This window comes from Xenia sp. Carnegie-2017, unplaced genomic scaffold, assembly GCF_021976095.1.
Source record: "Xenia sp. Carnegie-2017 unplaced genomic scaffold, XeniaSp_v1 HiC_scaffold_21, whole genome shotgun sequence".
In the NCBI taxonomy this organism is placed as follows: domain Eukaryota; kingdom Metazoa; phylum Cnidaria; class Anthozoa; order Malacalcyonacea; family Xeniidae; genus Xenia; species Xenia sp. Carnegie-2017.
In genome coordinates, this window is record NW_025813484.1 from 1352224 (window position 1) to 1376472 (window position 24249).

A 24249-nucleotide genomic window follows, 5' to 3' on the forward strand; every position below is an offset into this window, starting at 1 on the left:
GCCACCGCCCTCTGCAAGGCTAAAGAAAAGCTTATAATCAGTCTAACAACGTTTCTTCTTTTACCGGCTATACTCAGAGGATTGGTGTTTTATATACGGGAAAAGTGGTTAGTATTTATGTTAATGTTATGTACAAGGGCTGAGAGAGTTTTGATTTGGCGTGAAGTTAAGATTGGTTGTTTCAAAGCGCCTTCAAAAGGAGGCGTTTATAATCAATTCTGTTTACATCGTTTCTTTTGGGATGAGTCTGCTCAGAACTCTCTTTTTTAGTCAGAGCTCCACTGCGATTGTTCTTTATAATGATTTATAATAAACAGTAAGAAGCAATTTCTTTGGTAATGTTTATGATAGAAGATCTAGAAGTACATAATATTTGATAATTTGTGTAGTTATTTCTTGTTATAAAAACTTCGATCTGTGTCATATGGAATTCAGAAATTCGCATTAACCACAGGTATAAATAAATTATTTTTAAGTCGCCTTGCTGGAACAACATTCTTGCTCAACATTCAAAGTATACATTGCGAGTGTACAAAAATCATTTGCCGCTTTTAAATCAACGAAGTTTCTTGTTTATACATTATTTGAATAATAATACATTCAGGTATAATTTGTTGTGTCAATTGTACCTTGAGATCGGTTGAACATTAAAAAATACAGATGTGCTTATATTGGGATTTAATTTTTGAAAGATTCTACGATGAATTCAGTAGAATGAGTCCGAATTTTCTTTTCTTTTTTTCAGCGGAAACTTTGGTCAGACTATTAAGGTATATTACCGGATGTGTGTTTGATGTCTTCCACGTAGAAATACCTGTTTTTGCATGAAATATATCGACGCTTTTATCATTAAATATAAATGGTTTTGTTAAACATAGCAGACGAAACGTCACTTCATTAACTGTCATGTCACGTTTGTTTATATGTTCGGAATGTCTTAGGATTATTTCTTATAATTATTCATATTACCCCCCAGAAATTTCAAACATATGAATGTGCATGTGCTTTTCGAAAAATAGGTTTTTTCTTATGATCGAAGAAGGTTTGAAATAGTTTTAAGTAACAATAAATCTTTTATGACTAGTAAATTTACAACTCAACAGGTTCTTTGGTAAGATGTATTGTGACATGTTCTAATATTTAAGAAAGAAGAGCAATATTTATCTATATTTCATAATGTGTTACTTTTCGAGCCTATATTAAGTATTTGAGGGAAATGCTTCACTAATAATGTAACTTTCTGTAAAAATATAGACCTAAATGTCCTCTTGTCATTTTCAGATTGTTTGTTGAGCATCAAATAATTCAAATAAAAATGCAAACTATAAAATGTGTGGTTGTTGGTGATGGAGCTGTTGGTAAAACATGTCTCCTGATTTCATATACGACAAACAAATTTCCTAGTGAATATGTACCAACGGTAAGTTGAAATACATTACTGGAAAATCAATTTTTACCCTGGACATATTTACTGCTACTCATTTACTAATCTGAAAATTGGTATTATTTAATATTGATGTCCACTAAAACATTTTTTCAACCATAGGTATTTGATAACTATGCTGTAACGGTAATGATTGGTGGTGAACCATACACTCTAGGTCTCTTTGACACCGCAGGTATTTCTCATGGTCAACTTACCTTTAATGTTACAATTATATTATTAGAATGACTAATGGTGATTTGTTGTCTATAGTTAAAAGAGGTATTTATTTACTTGCATTAAACACTGTCATTTTATTTATAGGTCAAGAAGATTATGATAGACTTAGACCATTATCATATCCACAAACTGATGTTTTTCTTGTATGTTTTTCTGTTGTATCCCCTGCTTCCTTTGAAAATGTTAAAGAAAAGGTAAAAAAGTTTTTATTATTTTATAGACCTAACACCTCATGCTTTAATTTGTATTTTTATCTTTCAGTGGGTGCCAGAAATAACTCATCATTGTCCAAAAACGCCGTTTCTTCTGGTGGGAACGCAAGTGGATTTGCGTGACGACGCAACGACGATAGAAAAACTCGCGAAAAACCGACAGAAGCCTATCACCGTTGAGCAGGCAGAGAAACTTGCAAGGGAACTTCGCGCCGTCAAATATGTTGAATGTTCCGCATTAACTCAAAAAGGATTGAAAAATGTGTTCGACGAGGCGATATTAGCCGCTTTAGAACCGCCTGAACAACCCAAAAAGAAGAAATGCATTTTGTTGTAGAAAGATTTCAATGTAGTTGTATGGCTTGTATTGAAAAACTTCGGCGACACAGCATGCGTGTATGAGAAAAACATGTATATGACGATTGACTGCAGTCTTAATTTAAGAACTATATGCGTTTATTTTATAATTGTGATTTTGTATATTAGTGGACAATATTGAGAGGCGCTTTCCTTGATTATTGCAATATTGCTGTTAACAATAATGCAAGACAATGCTTTCATTGAAAGCAGTTGTTAGATGTCAATTTTTTTTAACAAAGTTGATGAATCTTGGTGAATGCCGGAAAATTATTAATTGATATGTTTATAATTTTTGAGTGATAATCTGTAGAGAGAGATCTACATTCAATTACGTAAAAAATAACTGTTGATTTCTTTGACTCTGAAATTTTTAAATATTTTTCTCGCGTTATTTACTGCACAATTATAATTTAAAGGCATCGCACGATTTGCTGTACTCAAAATAAATTTATGACATCATTACTTTTGGTGGTTATTAAAATGGATACAAGGGTGAACATAGCATAATAATCATAGTACATTCATGCAAGCAACTCTGCCTAACTAAAAGTAAAGAGCTGGCTATTAAAAATTCTCGGTTTTACGAAATCATGCTTTCATTTTTTTATTTACAATGCCACTTGTCATGAAGAGGTCAAACGCATTAAGATACTGACTTTCGGAGCGTAAATGTGTGTTGTTTTAGCCAAGTCAATATCATTTCTAAGTCACTAAACAAATACCTTTGCATGAAATGTCATAGCCGACCATAACCTTGTTTCTTGGAAATCTTTCTTTCCGATTCATCGAACGTTTTCAACGCAACTCTCTGGTCCCACTTAGAATTCTACAACGCATGACGTGTTTCTTGTTCGTAGAAATCTCCGAGCTACACGAACACTTTACGGCGTGATTTTCACTGACACTATAACAAGACGATCTTGTTTTCTCATTTTTCGCCTTCGTTGAAAATCAACTGAAACTTTCCAAGATTTTCAACGCTCGTAATTTTCTTATTTCGTCGACTTTTTTCAAATACTTCAATGACTAACTCTATAGGAGGGAAGAAACAGGTGATAATATATTTCTATTTATTCACATTAAATGTATTCCATCTTGACGACAAACACTTAGCTAATTAGACTTTAAAAGTATTTTCTTTAATAACGAAGTTAAAATCAGATATGGCTCTTCGACTGGGTAAAGATACTTTAGATTAAAACAGAGGTTAACAGATGAACTTCCTAGTAATTATTTTACTGTAATGGAATGTGCCGAAAAATGAAAATATAATTTATCTTATCCATGCATTAACAAATCCCATTTTCACATCGTTTCATTTCCAAAAATGTCACCGTATTGCAAGTAGATAAATTTACATGTACTGAAGAAAACCTTTGTGTTTTTGATGAAACGAGGAAAAAGGTCGACTTCCATGAAATGTTAAAACAATAACAAACACAAATTGGAGACTTACTCAATGTGTCTTCAACCAGCTCCGGAATGAAACTTGACAAAATCTTACAGTTCGTATGCAACGCAGGATTTACGTTTACTTCAATCAACCAAACCTTAACGAATAAAAATAAATTTTCATTATTAGCTTTTCAATCTAAACTGAGATACTACAACAAGACAACTTACATTCAGATTTTCGTCCATCATAAAGTCAAAGCCTAATAAATCAAAATATCCCAATCGACTTTGCAATTTGAAACGAACGCTTTGGAAACAATACAACATAATATCTTTCATCCGTTTCTACAAAATACATGTAAATCTTGTAAATAAAATAAATCATAAAATGCTATATGTCATGATCAACTGTGATTGGTTCATTCTTTGCAACCATACCGTAAGTGCAGTAGCCACCCAATCAGGAGGAACGGGGATATTATTTCGGCTCATGTATTCCTGAAGTTGTTGCAAACTCCAAATAGTTTCTTCTTTCACTTGTGCATATAATGGATGTTTCTTTTGAATGTACTGAACAATAGAAAATTAAACATCGAGAAACATTATAGAAAGATGAAAACAACCTAAGTGCGCAATTCTCAAAATGCTTTCAAATTAATGAAAAAAAAACAAAGCTCAATGAGATAGAGACATGGGTGAAATAGCAAAATAGTACGCAAAATTTACAGAAAAAAAACATTTAACTTCAAAAAAGCTTGTTACTTTGGCAGTATATTTCTGCTTTTTACTATAAAAATCTTTCATAAATTTCAACAATGGCTCAGAATACTGGTTCTTTATCTCTTCCAAAGTTAGCCTTACAATACAGGAAGTTAAACAACAAATAAGCTTGACTAATAACTAAAATTTTGTGCTTCAGTTTCATGTTAATCCCACATGTTTTTCTCACCTGGTTTGTCAAATGAGCGTGGATTTCTTCTTCATTCAGGCTATATGGAACCAATGATAATCTTACATAACCTGGATAGTAAAAGACCATATATGGACACGTGCCCGCGATCAACATGTACACACGAATGTCAGCCTTGAAACCGTTCAACAAGAAAGGATTGACGATATACCTGAATAAAAATTGCAAATCAAAATTATGGATGCATCTTCTCAATGTGCAACAACAATCCATTATGAAACTTTACAAAACTCAACAATAGTCACCTTTGAATGACTCTACCAGCAGTTGGCAAAAATCTTTGACGAGAATTATTGACTGTTTTGCATTGAAGTTTTTCAATTAATTCCTCACGAGTTCTAACGAGAAATATTCCCTTTCCTTGATTCATTCCAGCTGGTTTACAAATCCACATTTCGCCATCTACACAAGAGACGTTCATTACTATTTCAGTTGGTTCTGTAGATAAATAAACAATTCATTTCCCAAGAAGTGAACCATTTTAAAAGTCCTTTTCCATCAATCAATACCAACCTCTCCAGGCTTCATTTTACCTGTTATTAGTTAAGATTCATACCTTTGTATATATTGAGAATGAAATTCTCAATCTCCGTTTGATTTTGAAGTTTAAATGTTTCCGGAACAAAATCCTTCATCACCAAATGAGATCCAATATGGCCTGGAGGTATTTTCCCGTTCAGTCTTTCAAAGTCTTGTAAACTCATCAGCAATCCAGTTTTTGTAGTAAGTAGACTACCATTTGGAATATGATTGACCATTTGCTCTCCGTCGCGAAAACGAGTAAAATCGATGTGTTTTTTGCACTCAACCCATTTCATATAAAATGTTGTATCTCTGTTATCGTAAATTCTCGTCCAACCAAACGAAGATAAAGTAGCATCGACTCTGAAACACAACAGTCATTAACGAGATTAAAGACAAAGAAATGAACAACGACTACAGCATAACGTCTCTAAATTTCAAATTTCATTCAATGTAGCTAATTGTGATCACAAAAGCATTAAGATGTAATAAGCAAAAGCCCAAAAAAATAAATTAAAACGTCAAATTTTATTGATGCAAGTTAAGTAAGCTGTAAATGGTGCTTACATTTTTGATCCATTTTGTCCACCAATGAAAAATGTCTTTGACTTTTCATGAACTCTGATGCGTGATTTACTTGGTGTGCAAAATGGTTTTGATGTTTGATTTGCATTTTCTCCTTTGTGGTCAGGATTATAATTTCGTGTAGAGTCGTCTAGATTAGGTAAAATGTAAAAAAAATTAATCTCAAGAAAAGATGAAAAAACGATGACAAAAGTAGTAGAGTCGGATTGATAAAATGCATACATAGAAAAAAAAAACAACCTTTTCTTTTTTTGCTCTCCGTTGCAACTACGAGTTTACGAGAATTACGCGTAACGTTTCTTTGAGGATTTGGACAAGAAAGAGAAAAACACAAGCCATCTTTAATGGTATTGGTCTCGTTTTCACCCACGACAATGTTCAATGTCTGATGGTTTAATACATTGCCTTTCCAAGAAATCGTTGTCTTGAGGGTATATTTCTACGATTTCGTCGCTTCTGTAATCTATCATCATTTCATACGAATCATTCCAGATGACAGCAGTGCATTGCTCACAGAAGCAATCGTTTACTAACCAAGAGTTGCAGTCTTTGGCATTGTGAAGAGCCGGACTTGTGAAATCAAGATTCCCGCTTCTTGATAAATGAATGTTTTCTTGTTGAGCATAAGCAGGCCTGCATTTTATATGTTCACTTTTAGAACAATGTAAATTTGTTTTGAGAAACTCAAAATTTAACTCTGATATTTGGGATGACCAATTGCTAACATCGCTGAATGTCAGTTTTTCTTCAAATATCCCAAGATGCTTCTGATCTTTTTGAAAACTTTCCTTATCACGTGTATCGATGTTCAACAGGGTTACATCATCAGACAAACTGCGTGGATCGTTGTTCGTTGCAAAGATCTCGTCTGCCAGCATATTTTCGTCTTCAAGACTAAAAAAGATCGAATTCCGTGGAACAACAGCTGGAATCTTCCATGGATGTTGAGGGCAAAAGCTGCAGAATTTAGATAAAAAAAGGTGTAAACACACAAAGTGCCTTTTTTCTTTATTTTAAAAGCAAATCGTGTTTTTATTTCACGTTAGCAGTAGAGAAAATGACAACGACACATAAGTTTTTGTTTACCTTTTACAAACTCCTTGCAGCCAAGTATCAATGGATTTAAAATGATACACCATGTTATAGTACGTTTTTGATGTGTATTCATATGAATCATGTAGTTCTACTCTACAAAAAAAAACACCAAAAAAATAAATAGTTATAGCAACTAGTCCTATGCCCAAAAACATGTCTTCCACCTCGCTGTAGCTTGTAAAAGCATGTCAATACATACTTTCCTGTTTTCCACCTGGCTCCAATAGTCTTTTTCCCACTGCCTGCCCATATTTCTACATGAACAATATCGTGCTTCTGTTTCTTTTCTAAACGGTGTAGTGAAAATGCGCAGATGAACAAGAAAATATTCGGAAATCGATTGATTCTAATTTTCAAAATAATTGGTAATCAGCCGATTTCCTTTGCTTAATTGGTTTGATAAGCAAATTTTGGCATTGTTTGCCAAGTTAATGTACGTAGGAAGCGGCACATTATGCATTATGCTATCGCCCATATGAGACCGAAATATTAGCATAACGAAAGCAAAAAGTCCCCGCTAGTGTATAAGAGTTTGTGCAGTAGGTGTATCTCTTTAAATAAAATGAAAATAGGATCACTAGTGAAAAATAGATTACTTCTTGAGTCGTAGAAAATGCCAGAAACAAAAACCAAATCTCCTGGCTTCATAGCGTTCACATTTCGTACGACATTGGGCAACGTATCAAACTATGTGAGAAAAAGTCGGATGAAAAGTTTTTAATGAAGAATAGTGATAAATTAGAGATGGATGAGAAATTTCAGAGCCATACCATGTAAGCTTGATTCCATGGACCAATTGTGAAACCAAAATCATCCTTCAAGTCATTCACAACTTTACGAACTAGACCACAGCAATCAAGAAATAGAGGAGCTTCATACTCAAGAGCTGGTCAATAAATTAAAAACATAATCAACTTGATTTTCATTCAGTAAAGGCAGTTGATTAAAATGTTTACGTTCATACTGCCTGGTTTATGGTATCGCTTGGCGTAAGGAACTCCAAAATAACACGATGCTTGTTGCACAAACTTTGCTCGTAAAACATCTGTTTCTTCCCGGCTTCTGTGCTCTTTTGGAATGTCACAGTTTATGGAAGACAGACTTTGTAACTTATTCTAAATATTCAAGAGAAAAAAACAGCCTGTGACTTGTATCGTACCTTGGTGACAAGTATATCCCATTGTAAAACAAAAAATGAAAACAGACCTGTCTTTTCTTCTTGAACTTCAAAAAAGCACTTTGCAGTGTATCAGTGGCTTCATCGGGCTTCGTTGTTGAATGAAAGTCCGGTGTGAAAAACGATGGTTTAGAATGTGTATGTACACATGATTCTTCCACTATCTTCTGATCTTCATATGCAGCAAGATCTTCGAGAACAACCATATTTGTTTACTTCCTCTAATCAAACAATAATCTTTAACTCAGTCATAATCAATCTGATGCTTTGTCTAGATGTTTTTAGGAAGCATTACCTTCCTCGTTTCCAATAACAACGAACCAAAGTCGAATTGTTTTCAAGATTTGAAAGCCTCAGTAAGTCGTCAAAACAATTTTCGAGAAAATAATTCAAAGGGAAAATCATAAATACTATTACTGGTGATTTTATTTCACTAAAAATTCTTAATTTTCCAAAAAAATTGTGAGAATTTCTTTGATATTCGTTGTGTTGAATTATTATATATTTTATATTTTAAACGCCCGCGTACACGTAAGGTGTACACACAGCGGTATCTAGTGCATTCTGATTGGTCCACTATGATGGTGTTTAAATTTAAATTTGACATTTCAACGTAGTATTTATTTGAATTCTTTCCGTTGCTTCTGTTTACACGATAAGACTTTTTTGTGTTATTTTATATCATCAAAGTCGTCAAATAAACGCACTAAATTTTAAAATTGATCGACATGGGATTAAGTGAAAGCAAAGAGGCGTTTGAGAAAGATGAAATTCAACAAACTCCAAAAGTTAACAAAGAGATTGGTATATCTTCAATGTGGGACCCACGTTCACCCAGCTCTCTCTTTGAAAGAACGCCAATAAAAAAGAAACAGGAAAACTATATTGGTTGTGTAGAAAGCGATCCAAGGTCTCCGACATACGATGTACCACGCACACCAATCAATACTGAAGATGGCCACATCACAGAAAAGAATAGAAATGTTTACAGTCAATTGCGAATGCAATTGGAAAAGTTGCAAATTCATGATGGTGGTCTTCACAACATAACTGCAAGCACAGAGAATCTTCATTCTGATAATGAGGTATATTAAGAAATTATTGAACAAAATGTTGATATTCATAAAACCTTCGTTTATGGCTGACAGGTTATATTATCAATTCAATTGATTTGTTTACCCAAATATAGAGCATCAATGTCATTTCTCAGCAGAACACAGTGTTGGAATTCCTTTCAAAAGATTTTGAATCACAGGACAATACAGCACCCTGTCATGAAGCTGCATCACCCTTCTGCAAGTTTCAAAGTACTCCAAAGCAGTTGACTCCTCTGTCACCAAATACACCAATGTCATTGGATGAAACTGATAGACTTGTCAAGAAAGGAAAGTCTCAATCAAAGAAGCAACATGACCATCAAGATAAGCTACAAAAGAAAGTGTTGAAGAAATCGATAGCTAGCAATCAAGTGGCACGTATGCCTCTGTCTCAACGCAAAAACTTTGTTGTGACCACAGACAACCATTCAAAGCCATCTTATGGTGACAAATTGAGATCTAAAGCTTTTGTAAAATACCGACAATACAATAACCTGGAGGATTCCTTCAATGACAGTTTAACTGGTAAAGAGAATGAAAATATTGTCTGGTAGGACTGTGAAGGAGTCATCATGTGACAATAACCAACAAAACCTTGCATTAAAGTAAAACAAAAATAGTCTGTAGGGAAACAATGAATATTTTAAAGTTCACTAATTATTCATATAAATTAGTATAAAAATTGGCAATGTAACATAAATTATATCTTTTGGGAAATTTGTTGTACTGTATAAAAATATATAATGATCTTTATGCTTAATGTGTTTTCATCACAGTAACATGACGTAAAGTTAGGGAAAGAGTTTGCCAAGCACACTGGCCAAGCATGTTGTCAAACGCAGGCTCATTTATGATCCTAATAAAGTTAATAAATTAAACCAACACATTTATCCGAATAACCAACGTTTTTTGAAGGTTACTCCAAGGAAAAATAAATACAACATGGCTAGAAACATATTAAAAAGGAGCTGTTGTATCATAAATACCCCAATTAGACAAAATTTTTATTTTAGTACAAAATTCCTGCCTAAGGATATGAAAGCATGGCTTCTGCACAAATTTGATAAGGAGGTGCAGATACATATGCCAAAACTCGAACAAATTAAGTTACCAACATCTTTGGGTACCAACGAGATCTTGGTACAAGTTAAAGCAGCTTCGTTGAATCCTATTGATGTAAAAATGACTCAAGGATTTGGTTCTGTGTTGTTTAAAGGCTTAAGAAAACTTAATAGGTCCACTTTGCCTGAGTTTCCTGTGATCCTTGGGCGAGATTTCTCTGGTATTGTGGTGAAGACAGGCTCTCATGTGACTAGACTGAAAGAGGGAGATGAGGTTGGTATAAAGCATTTGGTTAACATTCCAGAGACACAGGACAGTGACTTAACATCATTGTTCAGGTTTGGGGGACCCCTGCAGTGTGGAAACAAGGTTCATTTGCTGAGTATTGTCTTGTTGGTCAAGATGAGGTATGATAAATTTTCTTCTCAATCAATATCACTGAAGGCACACAATTAGAAATAAATTTCAGATTGCTCTCAAGCCCAAATCTTTGAGCTATGTTGAAGCTGTTTCATTTCCGTATGTTTATCTAACAATGTGGGCAGCATTATGTAATGTTTGTGGATTAAAACAGGAGAATGCTAAAGGAAAACGGTATGATGGATTATAGAATTAAAAATTGTTTGTGTTAAAAAAATCAAAAAATTTCCATCTTTCACAGAATATTTATAGTTGGAGGAAGTGGTGGTGTTGGGAATATTGGAATTCAGGTATGGAAAAAATAAATTATATTTGTAAGCTTTTACATTGGGGATAGTTTTGATCATTTATGTGTATAGATGATGAAGGAATGGGGTGCACATGTGACAACCTCATGTAGCACAGATGCCATTGATTTGGTAAAAAAGCTTGGCGCCGATGATGTCATTGATTATAAAACAGAAGATCTTGTGAAAAGATTAAAAAATGAGCCAAGGTGAAGGAATTTTTATCTTGTTCAAATGTTTAACATTCATAGATCTTGTCATTACAAACAACTCTTATCCTGATCCATACTGAGCCATCTTAACTTACGATAAAACATCAAGTATAAACGACATCCCTTATTTGACAAATCAGGTATGATGTGATATTGGATTCTGTTGGAACAAATCTCGAATACTTCAAAAGTGGTTCCAAAAGGTCGTGTAACAAGACATCGAAATACGTTACACTAATGCCTCCACTATTGGACATTGTCGACGAATCTGGCCTCGCATTGGGCACGTTAGCAGTTGTGAATACGTTTCTGAGGAAGGCAGTAACATTGGTAAGATTAAAAACACAATAAATTGTTTCGTCAATTCTTACTCGCAAAGCTTTTTTTTCAGAGGTTCCAGTCTAATCTCGATTACCATTGGGGATTTTTTCGTCCAAACAGTAATGCACTCAACTATCTTAACGAACTCGTGACTAAAGGGAAGGTATGTGTTTCAATGGGGTTATAAGTGGATACTGATATACTTGTCACTATCAAATTTTATCCATTTACATTAAAAACAAGCAAACATATGTTATTTGCAGGTCGTTCCTGTTATAGATAGCGTTTTCCCATTTCATTCATTACCAGAAGCTTTTGAGAAAATGAACCTGGGACATTTGAGAGGAAAAATTGTTGTTGACTATGAAAGTCTCCGTTAATGAAATATTGAAAGCCTGCGTTAATGAAATATTGAAAGCCTGCGTTGATGAAATATTGAAAGCCTGTTTTAATGAAATATTGAAAGCCTGCGTTGATGAAATATGTGTCTGTAACGGAAGAATGTGGAAGAACATATAAGAAATGAAAAAATACACGAGACAACTTTGTTTCCTGTCAAGACTTGAAGATAGGTTAGCTTAATCCACTGTTATCTATATGGGCTACCTATGCTTTTATTGTAAACATCGTTGACAGGAGATCGAAATCCTCGTTGAACTTTTTTTCAATATAATATAATACGTGATCGATTTGTGTAGCAGATTTTTTAAAATGACCACCCATCAAAAAAATACAGCAAAAAGAATAATAGAAAGTTAACGTAATTCTGATTTAACATACAGTCCAAAGTTGGAGAAAAGAAAATTTATAATATGTACTTATGAGTAGTAAAACATCTGTCATATCAATAGATTGATTCATCGTGAAATTACAGGTATAGCTGGGCGTGATATAGCCATTAAATATCTTTATATAACTTTATTTTGCGTCATATCATTAGTCAACATACATCTGTCATATTGATATAACGAACAAGGAAATCTACAGATTTTGCCTTGTAAATATGTTCTCGATGGTGACGATGCAGATTCTCTATAGATACGATATTTTCCCTTCATAATCCAATATACCGTAAATGTGCTCTGCAGTATATCAAATGTTTAATATAAACACAGTATGACCATAGAGATTCCTGACCAGATAAGAAAATGGGGCGATTTGCAATCATTTATTACACCTGCAAACATGCAACGTTTAACTTGCACGATTAATTTGGAGAGTTCAAAGACCTGCATGTTGGAGAAATTTGATGATCTCTGTAAAGATTAACGTAGTATTCACGACAGAATTGAAGTGAATGAAGCACATGGTGAAGGCGTTTTTGGAAAAATACTAATATTTCAGGGTGTTTGAATTTTATGTTTGTTTAGAGATTGGCAGCTGCATGCGCAACGTCAGTTCGCCAACGTCGCCTACCTTTATCTTATCACCGACATTATATATATATATATATATGTAGTAAACAAGCGCAGTTAGACATGTAATTTCATTAAAAGAAGAGTCTTACACGACTTGACTTACATTTTAAAATTTTTCTGATGAAGATTTTCATGATATTTATGTGAAAAGTTCCAAGACGAAGTAAATCCTCATTTTAAAGTAACTTTTACAGAATCGACGGATATTTGGAAGGGTGGCAAATTAATATGAAACATAAGACACTTATTGGTTTTGCAATCATGCTGGGCATTTTTTCAATTCATTATTGAGAAACACAACAGCATGAGCGCTTAGGCCACTAAAAAACACCACTGGTTACAACTGAGAGAAGAATAAGACACTTTGCCAAATCTATAGAACACTGAGACGAAACGTTATGATAGAGCATTTCATTCTATTTGCGTCGAACCTAAAGAGTTGATGTGTTATTCCACAAAAGAGCAACTGGTATACAGAAGTTGAACACCTGACTCTTTAAGAAGAAATCAAATTTGTTTTGCGTGAAACAACAGAAACAGTAATTTACTCGATCACATTGTGGGAAGAAAACAAAGACAAAAAAAACGACAGAAGATTACAGCGTGGGAGTTGTGTCGTTTTTTCTTACAAGAATTGAATAAAAATGTCAAGTTTCAAAAAATTAGAGCACAACTACTCCATTCATTGTTGGCATGTAGAAGTTGAGGTCAACCACAAAACGTTCGGTCACATGGTTTCCGACGTCACAGTTTGTGCATTAGACCTCGCCCTAATGTTCATAGCTGTCGCAGCAAATGGGTTAGCTATTTTTGCATACCGCAAAACAACAATACTGCAGACGCCGTCTAATTTCTTGCTGATGATGTTATCAATTGTGGACGTAGCTTTAGCATTGACAGTACAACCACTATTTTTCATATGGAAAATAATGGAAATTCTCGACAGTTTTTCCTGCCCCATTTACTTAGCCACATCCCTCTCGATCAATTTTCTAGGTGCCATTTCATTTCTCATCACCAGCTTTCTTGTTTCGATGGAACGTTACTTATCCGTTTTCCATCCTCTTATGCATCGTAGGAATGCGAACAAAACTGTTCTTAAACTCGTCTTGCTCGTCATTTCCATTGTATGGCTCGTATTTCTTTTAGTCACATTCTTCTTAAAACATCACACTTTGTATTATATTGTTACTGCATCTTTGGTCGCTTTGTGTTTGTTGGGAACAATTGCATGCTACCGAAGCATATTCAAAGAAATTTCTCAAAGATGTGGCGATCGTTCCATGTCCGTAGACAGCATCACCGACAACCGACGACCGAGTGGAAGATTCAAGCGAGAAAAATCGACCTTGACAAGCATGATATTTATAGTTGCCGCCATGACTTTACTCTATTTTCCAATAGGTGCCTGTGTGATGTACGCAACTTTGATTGGTCGTGATTGGCTGTACATGAATTTCTTCGTACCGTGGGCTTACATACTTGTGTTCACAAGCAACGCCATTCATCCCTTTTTATATGGTTGGAAAAACAGGGGAATGAGACAGTCCATCAACGGGATGATTCGTCACGTGTTTGAAGACACTGACGTTTAGTTATGTGAGAAAAGGAAAACATTTACAGAGCAAAACGACCTTATAAAAAAGTTTTAGTTCATAAATTTGTCTTTAAAACTAGAAATATGTTGCACAAATATCAGTTCTGTGACTCGTTTGTCACAAAACATATCGTCATAGCAACAAATTAAATAAAAATGATAACAACGGTTATTTTGAAAAAACGCCAAAACAAATGTGTTTTTCAATTGGATCATTGAAAAGCTCACAAGTTTATGTTTGTTTTTTCCAAATGCACAACAATCCATGCTGTAATTAGATAAGCACAAATACATGTTGGGGCTCTCATCCTTGTGCAAAAAATCTCCCACTGAGATGGTGAATAGAACAATTTCAATCGTGAATAATTTGATTAGAACCAATTATTGTTTTACAAACCGTACTCTCTCCAGATCCTTCAAAGGTTAAAGTCTTCGATACAAGTACAAATAACCCAAACTTTTTGGTGGGTTTTCAGACAACGCTACCTTCCTATCGTTGAATATTACCCACCTGAAAGAAGCACCAAAAAAATTCATCAGTTTAAATACAGGTAAATAAAAAGGAGAAAAGATGATCATGTATTGTCCCGGTACGTACGTAAATGTAAAATAAGTTATGACAGTAAAAACAAAACAAGACTAGAGGAAATTTCACCTGCCATCTTTCAAAATGTGACACACATAATGACCACATGATGTTGAGGTGCCCATGTGACTGATTATTGCTAATAATTGATACTCTGTAAGCAAAAGAACAATGTAAGCATAATTTCCCAACATTATTTTCACAAGCAGTGAAAATTTCTTCGTTTCCATTTATAAAATCATGAAAAGTGAGATAAATGGATGATGTTTATTAAACAATACAGGTTGTTAATTCCATCGTTTATAAGAAGTAGCTAATTTAAAACAAGAAACCGCCGTGAATTTCTATAAATTCTATTCGTTATTGTAACATTTATAAAACTGCTCAATAAGACCCACTTTACCGTCATAAACTCACTTCCATCTCCATCGGGACATTGTGGTCCAGTGTCAACTTGTGTCACATCCATTTCCATGCTGTCGAGTTCAGCGGCATGAGAAAATATCCAATCAGCAGCACGTTCCAAGTTGTTTTCCTGTAAGATAAACATACAATGAAACCATTCTCACCATTTTATCGTTGGGATATTTTTTCATATTTTTTTCTCTTTAGTAACAGTTAAATTTTAGTTAAGAATACATCAGAAATAAAAAGCAAAATGTTTTGTAATCACCGTCATTTTTAAAGCTTTTGCTGCCTGCTCTCGGCTAAAACCCATCGACATTAACAATGCAAGAGAATCTTCATTCGCTGTTTCCTCATTCTTTGTAGCGAATGACTGACTTTGCAAAGGCTCGTTGAAATCTAAAATTTATAAATGAAAATCTATCATGTTTGCATGCAAAAGTTATGCTTTGTATTGAAATCAATATTTCAATCTATAATCTAGTTATGTCCAAATAGAAAACTTCGTTGGTAACAAACCGTCGTCATTTTGATGATCAAAAATCCAATTCATCGCCACCTCGATGCCTGTATTTAAAACATATTGATACGTACCAATAAATAAAAATACAAACTGAGGTAAAAAATTTCGGTAAGACGAAACAAACACATTAATTTACAATAAAACACACAATCTAAGAAAACTAAAGTTCATTAAAAACACTCACCGTTATTACCGGTTTTCGCTACCGCTCTCCTGCATCCATTTACAGGAAATCCCATACATGTTAACTGTTCGACAACACTTTCATCAATTTGTGGATCTGTAAGGTGTAAGAAGGTATACAATGTCAACACTATTGTAAAAATAACCTTGTTCAATTTCATGAAATTGATAGGAAAACTCTTTGTTTCCCTAGACGCTAATTGTGTATCAACAGCACGGTTTTAATGAATGGCAACGGAAGAAGAATTGGAAAAAACATCAAGACTCGCAAGCACCTCTAATCAAACGTTTTCACTCATTCCTCATAGATGAACATGACAATAGAGAAAGCTGCCATAGTCTTCAAAACATTATTCACAAACATGATGACTATGAATTCAAGTGACAACACTTTCCTACAAGCATTATTTACGAGTTTTTTCAAAGCTCATAACAATACCATTTTGCTGTTCATCCAATTGCTCCGGTAACTCTTCTTCCCCAGGCTGCAATCCATAACCTCGCAATTCACTAATGTCAATGACGTCATCGACATCAAAAGCGATATCTGAGGGGAAAGCAAAACTTGTGTGACACATACAACCATAAAATAATTCAAGATTATTTTCATTACCCAATTTTTTAGGCGTCCAGTCTTCACCAATTGTAAATTTTCTCATTTGTATTAGAAGATAGTTTGGAAAAGTATTAAAACGTGTTCTTCTAAAAGTGTTAGAATGGACCAATAAATTGGAGAGTGGGTTATAAAACTTCACTGATACAAAACAACACAGTTTGCTTACTTTTTCGCACGTGATTTTCTCTCCAAAGCAGTGCTATAAAAACCATCGATGACTTCATCTTTGGCAAAGTTCTTTATACACGTTTTTAGCGGAATTCGAGGTCGAACGACCTTCTCTGGATCTCTGGTGTGAATAAAATTTTATATTTTTATTTACACTTTGTCATTTTAAATAACACGAAATGGAATGAACACTGTAGAAGCTCACATTTTTTCTTTATTTTTCTCTGCCTCTTTCTGAAATAACTCAAATGCTTCGTATTCATCTTAAATACAAAAACGACCTTCTTGACACAAAGCAAGAATAGTTTTTCTTCAGGGGTAAGGCAAGAGGGGTTAAGAAGGATAATTTACCTTTTAGGGGAAGGGGAAGAGAGGTTAAATATGTAAAGCAATTTTTTACGAATGAATTTTCGACTAACTTTGTAATTCCACTTTTGCTTTTTCATATATACTAATAAAATATAAAAATAACAGAATATGGCGACAGATGGCACCGTTTCGGCAATCTAGCAATCATCAACGTACGTTCTGCTGACTAATAGGTCGGAAAAGCTGTTTATTATACACATTGTTCAATCATATTACAATGCATGCACGGTAAAACCAATACATCAATATGTCAGAATGCTCAAAATTGAACATGTTACTCATAAAACCAATTTACCTTTATTAACTATTTCATCCAGGGGATGGAGAGAGACCACGAAAAATCTTCTCGAAGATGGTATTTTACTTTTTTTGATTCGATGCACTCTATACGTTCTTCTACCTTAATTATAATAATTTACATTCAACAAACAGTTCACGATTCATCAATAAGACATTGTTTATAAGCGCTAACAATTCACTCTTAAGAACTACCATTTCAATATAGTATTGCACCTTGTTTTTTGAACCTCATTCATGTATAAAATACTAAAATGAGAAAGTAAGTTCAAACCAACCTTAAATCTGAAGTTATCAACTGGATTTCCTCTCGATGAAGTTCTCTATAAGGGTACAAATGGGGGTATAAGAGATGTTTACACATCTCTATAGGGGTACATATGGGGGTATAAGAGGTGTTTACACATCTCTGTAGGGGTTACATATGGGGGTATAAGAGGTGTTTACACATCTCTATAGGGGTACATATGGGGGTATAAGAGGTGTTTACTAATCTCTGTAGGGGTACATTTGGGGGTATAAGAGGTGTTTACACATATGAAAGTCAATTTTGTAATTCAGTGATCAACATTGACTGGAATTTTAAAATGTTCAATGTGGTTAAACTAGAGTTACCTGAACTTTTTCAATCATATCGAAAAAATAGAGAAGAAATTCTTGGGCATCTTGTTGGTGACTTGTAGAGAACTCTGGATGTCCTTTGCCAACCACGGATTTAAAAATATGAGGAGATATACCGCGTAGGTTCTAATGCAATAAACAGAACAAACAGATGTTCTTACGTTATCTTCATCATTAATTAATCGATTCTTAAAAGAAAATTATTTTTCTCTTTAGGTAATAAAACTATTACGAAGCATTAAAGGTATTTACGTAATGGTCACGTGACGATACGAAACACGTGTTTATTAATGATAAAAATACATTTCAATTCAAGAAAAATACATATAAATCTTACCTCTTCAACAACTTTTTCTTCATCAGTCCCATCACTCGTCATTGGCTTAGAGTAGTCTCCTGATAATAAACCAGATCCTAACTTTGACCTGACAAAAATTACGTCAAATGATGATGAAGAATTCGGGTTTGAAAAAAACACATAGAAATTTACAGGAAAACATACATTTGAACTTGGAAATCGTCGACAGCCACGGATGATTGTTCTTCAAATATTATATCGCTAATTTCTGCATACCTAAACAATAATGTCAAACTGTAAAATAAAATTCACTTGATGCATCATACATTGACACCAATACCTTTTGTTGAATTCAGGAAGCGCAAACAAAACTTGTAATACAGAATTCATGTAACAACTACAGAAAAAAAGAGTATTGAGCTTTGCATTTATACTTGCAATAGTCAAAACATAAAGTTGTGGATCATGAATACTGAATAATTGCAGAAAACAAAAAAAAATGGTTTTATGTTTTCTTTGGAAGAGTTATTTTTATACTACTTTTCATAAACAAACCTATTTCCTAGATTATGAATTCCCGTACAACCTGGACCATATAATGGAATTAGCTGTTTCCCAGATTCCTGTAAACGGATAAAAAACGTAATTACAGTCACATAATTGATAAGAAAAACACTAAAGAATGCTAATGAAGCGACAACGACAACAATTACTACAAGTTTTCTTCAATTTAAAAACAGCATTTCAATAATACTACCTGAATGGCATCAAATTCAGACTGTAACTTCATATTCATTTCAATCTCCAATTCAGTCATGGTTCTATCGGTCTAAAACAAAAACAAACTCCATGAAATCAACGTTACAATACACCAGTGTTGAAGTTCAGTTGGGGAAAAGATAAGAATTTTGTATAACTAAAGAGTTTACATGAAGTTTGCAACGTTTTCTCTTACATTAATAACAGTAGAGACGTTATTGACACCAAAAAGAAAAATGGAAATCGAATTATTTTATCTTACTCCATCAATAAACTTTGCTTAGTATAACATTAATTTCCTTGACAATGAAATAATTTTACCTTCTCTAACGCAGTGATGTTGATACCAAAATGTTCGAGATGTTTGCTTAAATATGGATCGATTACCATATCATCTTCAGCATATGAAAATACATCTTAAAACGCAATAAACAAAAAAACACTGCAAGATACTGATGTCACAACAATTATCATCAACAGAATGGCGAAAAAACAGTAAAAGCTATTTTCATTCAACAGTAGCTACGTCATAAATTCATGTCGTCATCTCCTCGTGTACTACGATGTACTACATGAGATACTACAAAGTACTACGAAGAACTACGAGATACTAAGGAATACAACAAGGTACTATAGTAAGAAACAATGTCTTGAAGTTCTAGTTTACCAGCTTCACTTTGCGTGATTGTTCCAAGTTTGACACAAAGTGGATATCCTGTTTCTTTGTAATGTTCAACAGCATGATTGTTACCTCCAGAACCTGTGAAAAATAATTTCATTATGTATAACATATCCTATATTTACGATCATTGAAAAATATAGCCTCATTTACCATCATAAAACTTTCTTCCACACAAAATCATGCCATCGGTTAAATTCAACCAAAGATTTTGAGTCAGATCACATTTTTCACATTTCCAACCACTAAATCAACAATTATATTTATGAATAACCTAATTTGATAAAATAGAAAGAATGGCATTATGGTAAATTTGATAAAAAGCTAAAAAAATTTAATTTTACAGCAACACATGTATGTTTTTCCTGTTGATTGCTTACACTGAGGATAACAGGTAAGTGTAGGATAACACTTACTACAGAGTACAAATCAGTACATACAGGGATATTATTTTTACCTGGGTGGAATTTTAACACCATTATCTAGTTGCAAAAGGTTTTCGGCAAACCTAAAATCAAACAGAAATATAAAAAAACAATGTTCTAATAGTTCTGTCCTTGACTGCAGTCCAGTTCAATTGAGCCAGCAATATGATTCACAATAAAAAAAAACCTGTTACTGAAACAACTAAAGAAGCACAATGTTAAACTGAAAATTTCATAAAATTATCACATGTAATGACAAACGTACTTTGATATTGATCTTTTTTCACCATTCCATGATGAAACTGATTCGGTAAATGCAGATGCATTGGTGGATATGATTCCAGCAACTGACAGTTGAACCTGTAAACAGTTTTAACAATCAAGCTTCTTATACAATCAATTAATAAGCCTACCAAAAATGAATCCGTATCAAATTGTACCAGTGCAGGTATTTGTTCATTTTCAAGACTAACAACAACATCTTGATTTCCATCACCAAAGACAGCAAGAGTGTATATATCTTCATACTCAACCTTTGTAAATTAAAAATTATGTTGTATAAAACTGAAGTAGTCATGTAACTATGAAGGAACTTTATTGACAACCACTCACTAAAATTACCTTGGTTTCGTTTAGGTCAAAACCACCCTCAACTCCTTCATTCAATGAGAAAAATTGCAGAACAATGTAAGCATATAGACTTGATGATGATGTTGGAGAAAAAAAATTTACCAATTGCCAATTTTGTTGGTTTCTTTCTAGGCGGGTCAGCAGGAAGTGTATCTGGTCTATCTTTAGGCTACAAAACAATACAAAATATTTTATGTTCCAGTTCATGTTCCAGTCATGGCACGAAGTGACTACACTATCCTATAAGTTACGATTGACTATTTTTTACCTTATATACTTGTTTGTAATGTAGGTAGACATTTATGCCGGTTTTTCTTCGGTACAGTTGCACATGTTTAGCACAAAAACCAAAAAAAGTTTTTACACAGATGTAAAGACCGCCAGCAAATTTCTAAGAAGATAAGTTGGTAGTTTATTTTGTGTGATGTTTTGTTCATTCAATGGCGATGAATTTGAAAAGTTAAGATACCGGTCCATGAAAACAGTAAATACATTGATCTTTATAAACTTTATCGCCCCCTCTTGGTATTCGGGCTTCCGCAATCTGTATTTGGTCCATTTTTTACAAAGAAATACTGTGGAATGACAGGAAACAAAAGCAAAAGTTTTAATTTTAGTATTTTACCGAGTCCGCGCGAATTCCGCTTTGTTCGCGAGGTAGTCCACGTGAAAATGGAAATTTCTTGCTATCCATTAAAGTGGAAGTATCAAATTTCACAGAATACTAATTTTTTACAGTTTTCAGAACTAAAAGACATAGGCACTTCACATACATTTTAACCGCAAAATCCACTGCGTAAAATTTGTACTTCTAATCAATGTCATTCCCGAATTCAACCACTGTTGTGGATTGAACAGTCGCTTAATAATCTCAGATTCAACAATCACTTTTTTACACTGCCTGACAAGTAAAGTCAAAGGGAAAAAATATTTGTAAAATGCAATATACAATTCAAAGAAAGGCGATGTGGAAACTGTTAATGGTTTGATGGTGATGTCAAAAATTTACAGTTTCAATCTGCGTCTTTTTTCGGTTCCTGTTTTATTATTCTTATGATATCTCGTTTCTTCAGAATTCGGTTTGTGCTTTACATTTCTTCAAATTATACGTATAAATTTAGTTTTCTAAATTGCACAAATATGAGAAATTCATGATTAAATGGTCCCTTACTCTCAAGAAATTTCAGTAGCTTCAACAAACCTGTTTCACTAACACATTTACGAAAAAAGCATGAAACATAACTTACACTAATCTGTCTGTTTTATTCTGTATACTGTTTTTATAGTAAAGGATCGCAGTCATAATTTATATACTATTAAATAAATATCTGCATCGAATTGACAAAAATCAGTGATCAATCATCAAACAGATGTCTCCAGCAATACGTCAGACTTTTCCTGGACAAAGACATCTATATAATATCATAATAATTGGATATTAGAATTCGCTCATATTATCATTGATGACAAACAATTCATACATTAACGAGTATTTGCTCCAGTACACACATTACAACGAGCATTATCTTTAATATATGTACCTTAAAAATCATTATCTTTATCTATATCATTATCTTAAAAAATACGTAAAGTAAGCAAGTAGACGCAAGAACTCAAATGGAATGCTTCATAATTATATTCGTCACAATTTGATAAGATTCGTTCCAACCATTCATTCCAACCATTCATTCCAACCATTCATTCCAACCATTCATTCCAACCATTCATTCCAACCATTCATTCCAACCATTCATTCCAACCATTCATTCCAACCATTCATCCCAACCATTCGTTCCAACCATTCGTTCCAACCATTCGTTCCAACCATTCATTCCAACCATTCATTCCAACCATTCATTCCAACCATTCCTTCCAACCATTCATTCCAACCATTCGTTCCAACCATTCGTTCCAACCATTTCTTCCAACCATTCATTCCAACCATTCGTTCCAACCATTCGTTCCAACCATTCATTCCAACCATTCATTCCAACCATTTCTTCCAACCATTCATTCCAACCATTCATTCCAACCATTCGCTCCAACCATTCGTCCAACCATTCCTTTCAACCATTCATTCCAACCATTCATTCCAACCATTCCTTCCAACCATTCATTCCAACCATTCGCTCCAACCATTCGCTCCAACCATTTCTTCCAACCATTCATTCCAACCATTCATTCCAACCATTCATTCCAACCATTCATTCCAACCATTTCAACCATTCTTCCAACCATTCGTTCCAACCATTCGTTCCAACCATTCATTCCAACCATTCATTCCAACCATTCATTCCAACCATTCATTCCAACCATTCATCCCAACCATTCATTCCAACCATTCATTCCAACCATTCATTCCAACCATTCATTCCAACCATTCATTCCAACCATTCATTCCAACCATTCATTCCAACCATTCATTCCAACCATTCATTCCAACCATTCATTCCAACCATTCATTCCAACCATTCATTCCAACCATTCATCCCAACCATTCATCCCAACCATTCATTCCAACCATTCATTCCAACCATTCATTCCAACCATTCATTCCAACCATTCATTCCAACCATTCATTCCAACCATTCATTCCAACCATTCATTCCAACCATTCATTCCAACCATTCATTCCAACCATTCATTCCAACCATTCATCCCAACCATTCATCCCAACCATTCATTCCAACCATTCATTCCAACCATTCATTCCAACCATTCATTCCAACCATTCATTCCAACCATTCATTCCAACCATTCATTCCAACCATTCATCCCAACCATTCATTCCAACCATTCATTCCAACCATTCATCCAATTTAACGGTGACCGCGCGGTAAACTAAGCTTGTTTCGCACACTCATGTGTATGCCGTAGTTCATTAATTATAAAGATTGTTTAGTCTTAAAATAAATATCTCAGTTTATCTTACCTCGAGGTTCTTCGGATATGCTTTCGTTACCAGCAACAAATAAATACAACGATACAGGCTGAAAAAGCGAAAAAATTACTCAACTTACACAGTTTTAATAGAACACGTCTTGATGTAAGCAATCATGCTTCAATAATCAAGCTCACACGAAATTTCAGAAACAGTACATTCATGTAATTCATGTCATATAAAATGCTATGCAATTTACCTTATGATCTCCCATGCACGTTTCAATTCCATTTAATTCATAACGTGCATATTTTTTATCCTAAAATAACAAATAACTCAAATATTACATGTCTTTCTTTCAAGACGGTGTCCATATCCTAGTGCCCTTCCTGTCCCTGGGTGTCGGGAAGCATGGA

General features: G+C 34.0%; 6 protein-coding genes across 8 annotated transcripts; 4 read left to right on the forward strand and 2 right to left on the reverse strand.

The window, feature by feature from the left end:
* The first annotated feature begins 6 nt into the window (after positions 1-6).
* On the forward strand, positions 7-2697 carry LOC124444491 (cell division control protein 42 homolog). Of its 2 annotated transcripts, XM_046995116.1 has the most exons (6): positions 30-107; positions 746-770; positions 1282-1420; positions 1547-1619; positions 1748-1857; positions 1925-2697. In XM_046995116.1, exons 3-6 carry the CDS (start codon positions 1316-1318, stop codon positions 2210-2212), a joined length of 576 nt encoding a protein of 191 aa, XP_046851072.1. In that variant the 5' UTR covers positions 30-107; positions 746-770; positions 1282-1315; the 3' UTR covers positions 2213-2697. The 2 variants fall into 2 exon arrangements, with proteins under 2 accessions (XP_046851073.1, XP_046851072.1); XM_046995117.1 differs by lacking the exon at positions 746-770 and having other exon boundaries at positions 7-107.
* On the reverse strand, positions 2663-8675 carry LOC124444484. Its single transcript, XM_046995107.1, has 17 exons — positions 8275-8675; positions 8009-8200; positions 7767-7917; positions 7573-7688; positions 7399-7489; positions 7002-7089; positions 6794-6895; positions 6078-6664; positions 5948-6046; positions 5690-5837; positions 5157-5485; positions 4846-5002; positions 4580-4751; positions 4069-4200; positions 3859-3975; positions 3692-3785; positions 2663-3267 (listed from the first exon to the last, which is right to left on the reverse strand). The coding sequence occupies exons 2-17, from the start codon at positions 8183-8185 to the stop codon at positions 3164-3166; spliced, it is 2664 nt and encodes an 887-aa protein (XP_046851063.1). The 5' UTR covers positions 8186-8200; positions 8275-8675; the 3' UTR covers positions 2663-3163.
* Positions 8050-12299, forward strand: LOC124444488 (reticulon-4-interacting protein 1 homolog, mitochondrial-like). Of its 2 annotated transcripts, XM_046995113.1 has the most exons (9): positions 8050-8054; positions 10148-10411; positions 10477-10545; positions 10608-10732; positions 10800-10848; positions 10918-11054; positions 11198-11387; positions 11449-11541; positions 11642-12299. In XM_046995113.1, the coding sequence occupies exons 2-9, from the start codon at positions 10160-10162 to the stop codon at positions 11756-11758; spliced, it is 1032 nt and encodes a 343-aa protein (XP_046851069.1). In that variant the 5' UTR covers positions 8050-8054; positions 10148-10159; the 3' UTR covers positions 11759-12299. The 2 variants fall into 2 exon arrangements, with proteins under 2 accessions (XP_046851069.1, XP_046851068.1); XM_046995112.1 differs by lacking the exon at positions 8050-8054 and having other exon boundaries at positions 9909-10411.
* LOC124444490 lies at positions 8605-9836 on the forward strand. The gene is made up of 2 exons (XM_046995115.1): positions 8605-9064; positions 9169-9836. The coding sequence occupies exons 1-2, from the start codon at positions 8708-8710 to the stop codon at positions 9628-9630; spliced, it is 819 nt and encodes a 272-aa protein (XP_046851071.1). The 5' UTR covers positions 8605-8707; the 3' UTR covers positions 9631-9836.
* Positions 12300-12901: 602 nt separating the features above from the next.
* LOC124444489 (D(3) dopamine receptor-like) lies at positions 12902-14759 on the forward strand. Its single transcript, XM_046995114.1, has one exon. The coding sequence runs from the start codon at positions 13441-13443 to the stop codon at positions 14389-14391; it is 951 nt and encodes a 316-aa protein (XP_046851070.1). The 5' UTR covers positions 12902-13440; the 3' UTR covers positions 14392-14759.
* LOC124444485 (ubiquitin carboxyl-terminal hydrolase 5-like) lies at positions 14435-21763 on the reverse strand. The gene is given in 29 exon segments (XM_046995108.1): positions 14435-14904; positions 15049-15133; positions 15397-15514; positions 15653-15783; positions 15904-15951; positions 16092-16187; positions 16530-16637; positions 16704-16792; positions 16873-16995; positions 17080-17137; positions 17539-17559; positions 17562-17643; positions 17819-17863; positions 18156-18287; positions 18499-18586; positions 18664-18735; positions 18800-18856; positions 19015-19082; positions 19217-19288; positions 19540-19634; positions 19886-19978; positions 20051-20142; positions 20355-20405; positions 20588-20682; positions 20763-20855; positions 20944-20978; positions 21055-21121; positions 21221-21343; positions 21422-21763. Coding segments are annotated over 29 exon segments (2415 nt in total). The 5' UTR covers positions 21512-21763; the 3' UTR covers positions 14435-14816.
* Positions 21764-24249: the final 2486 nt, after the last annotated feature.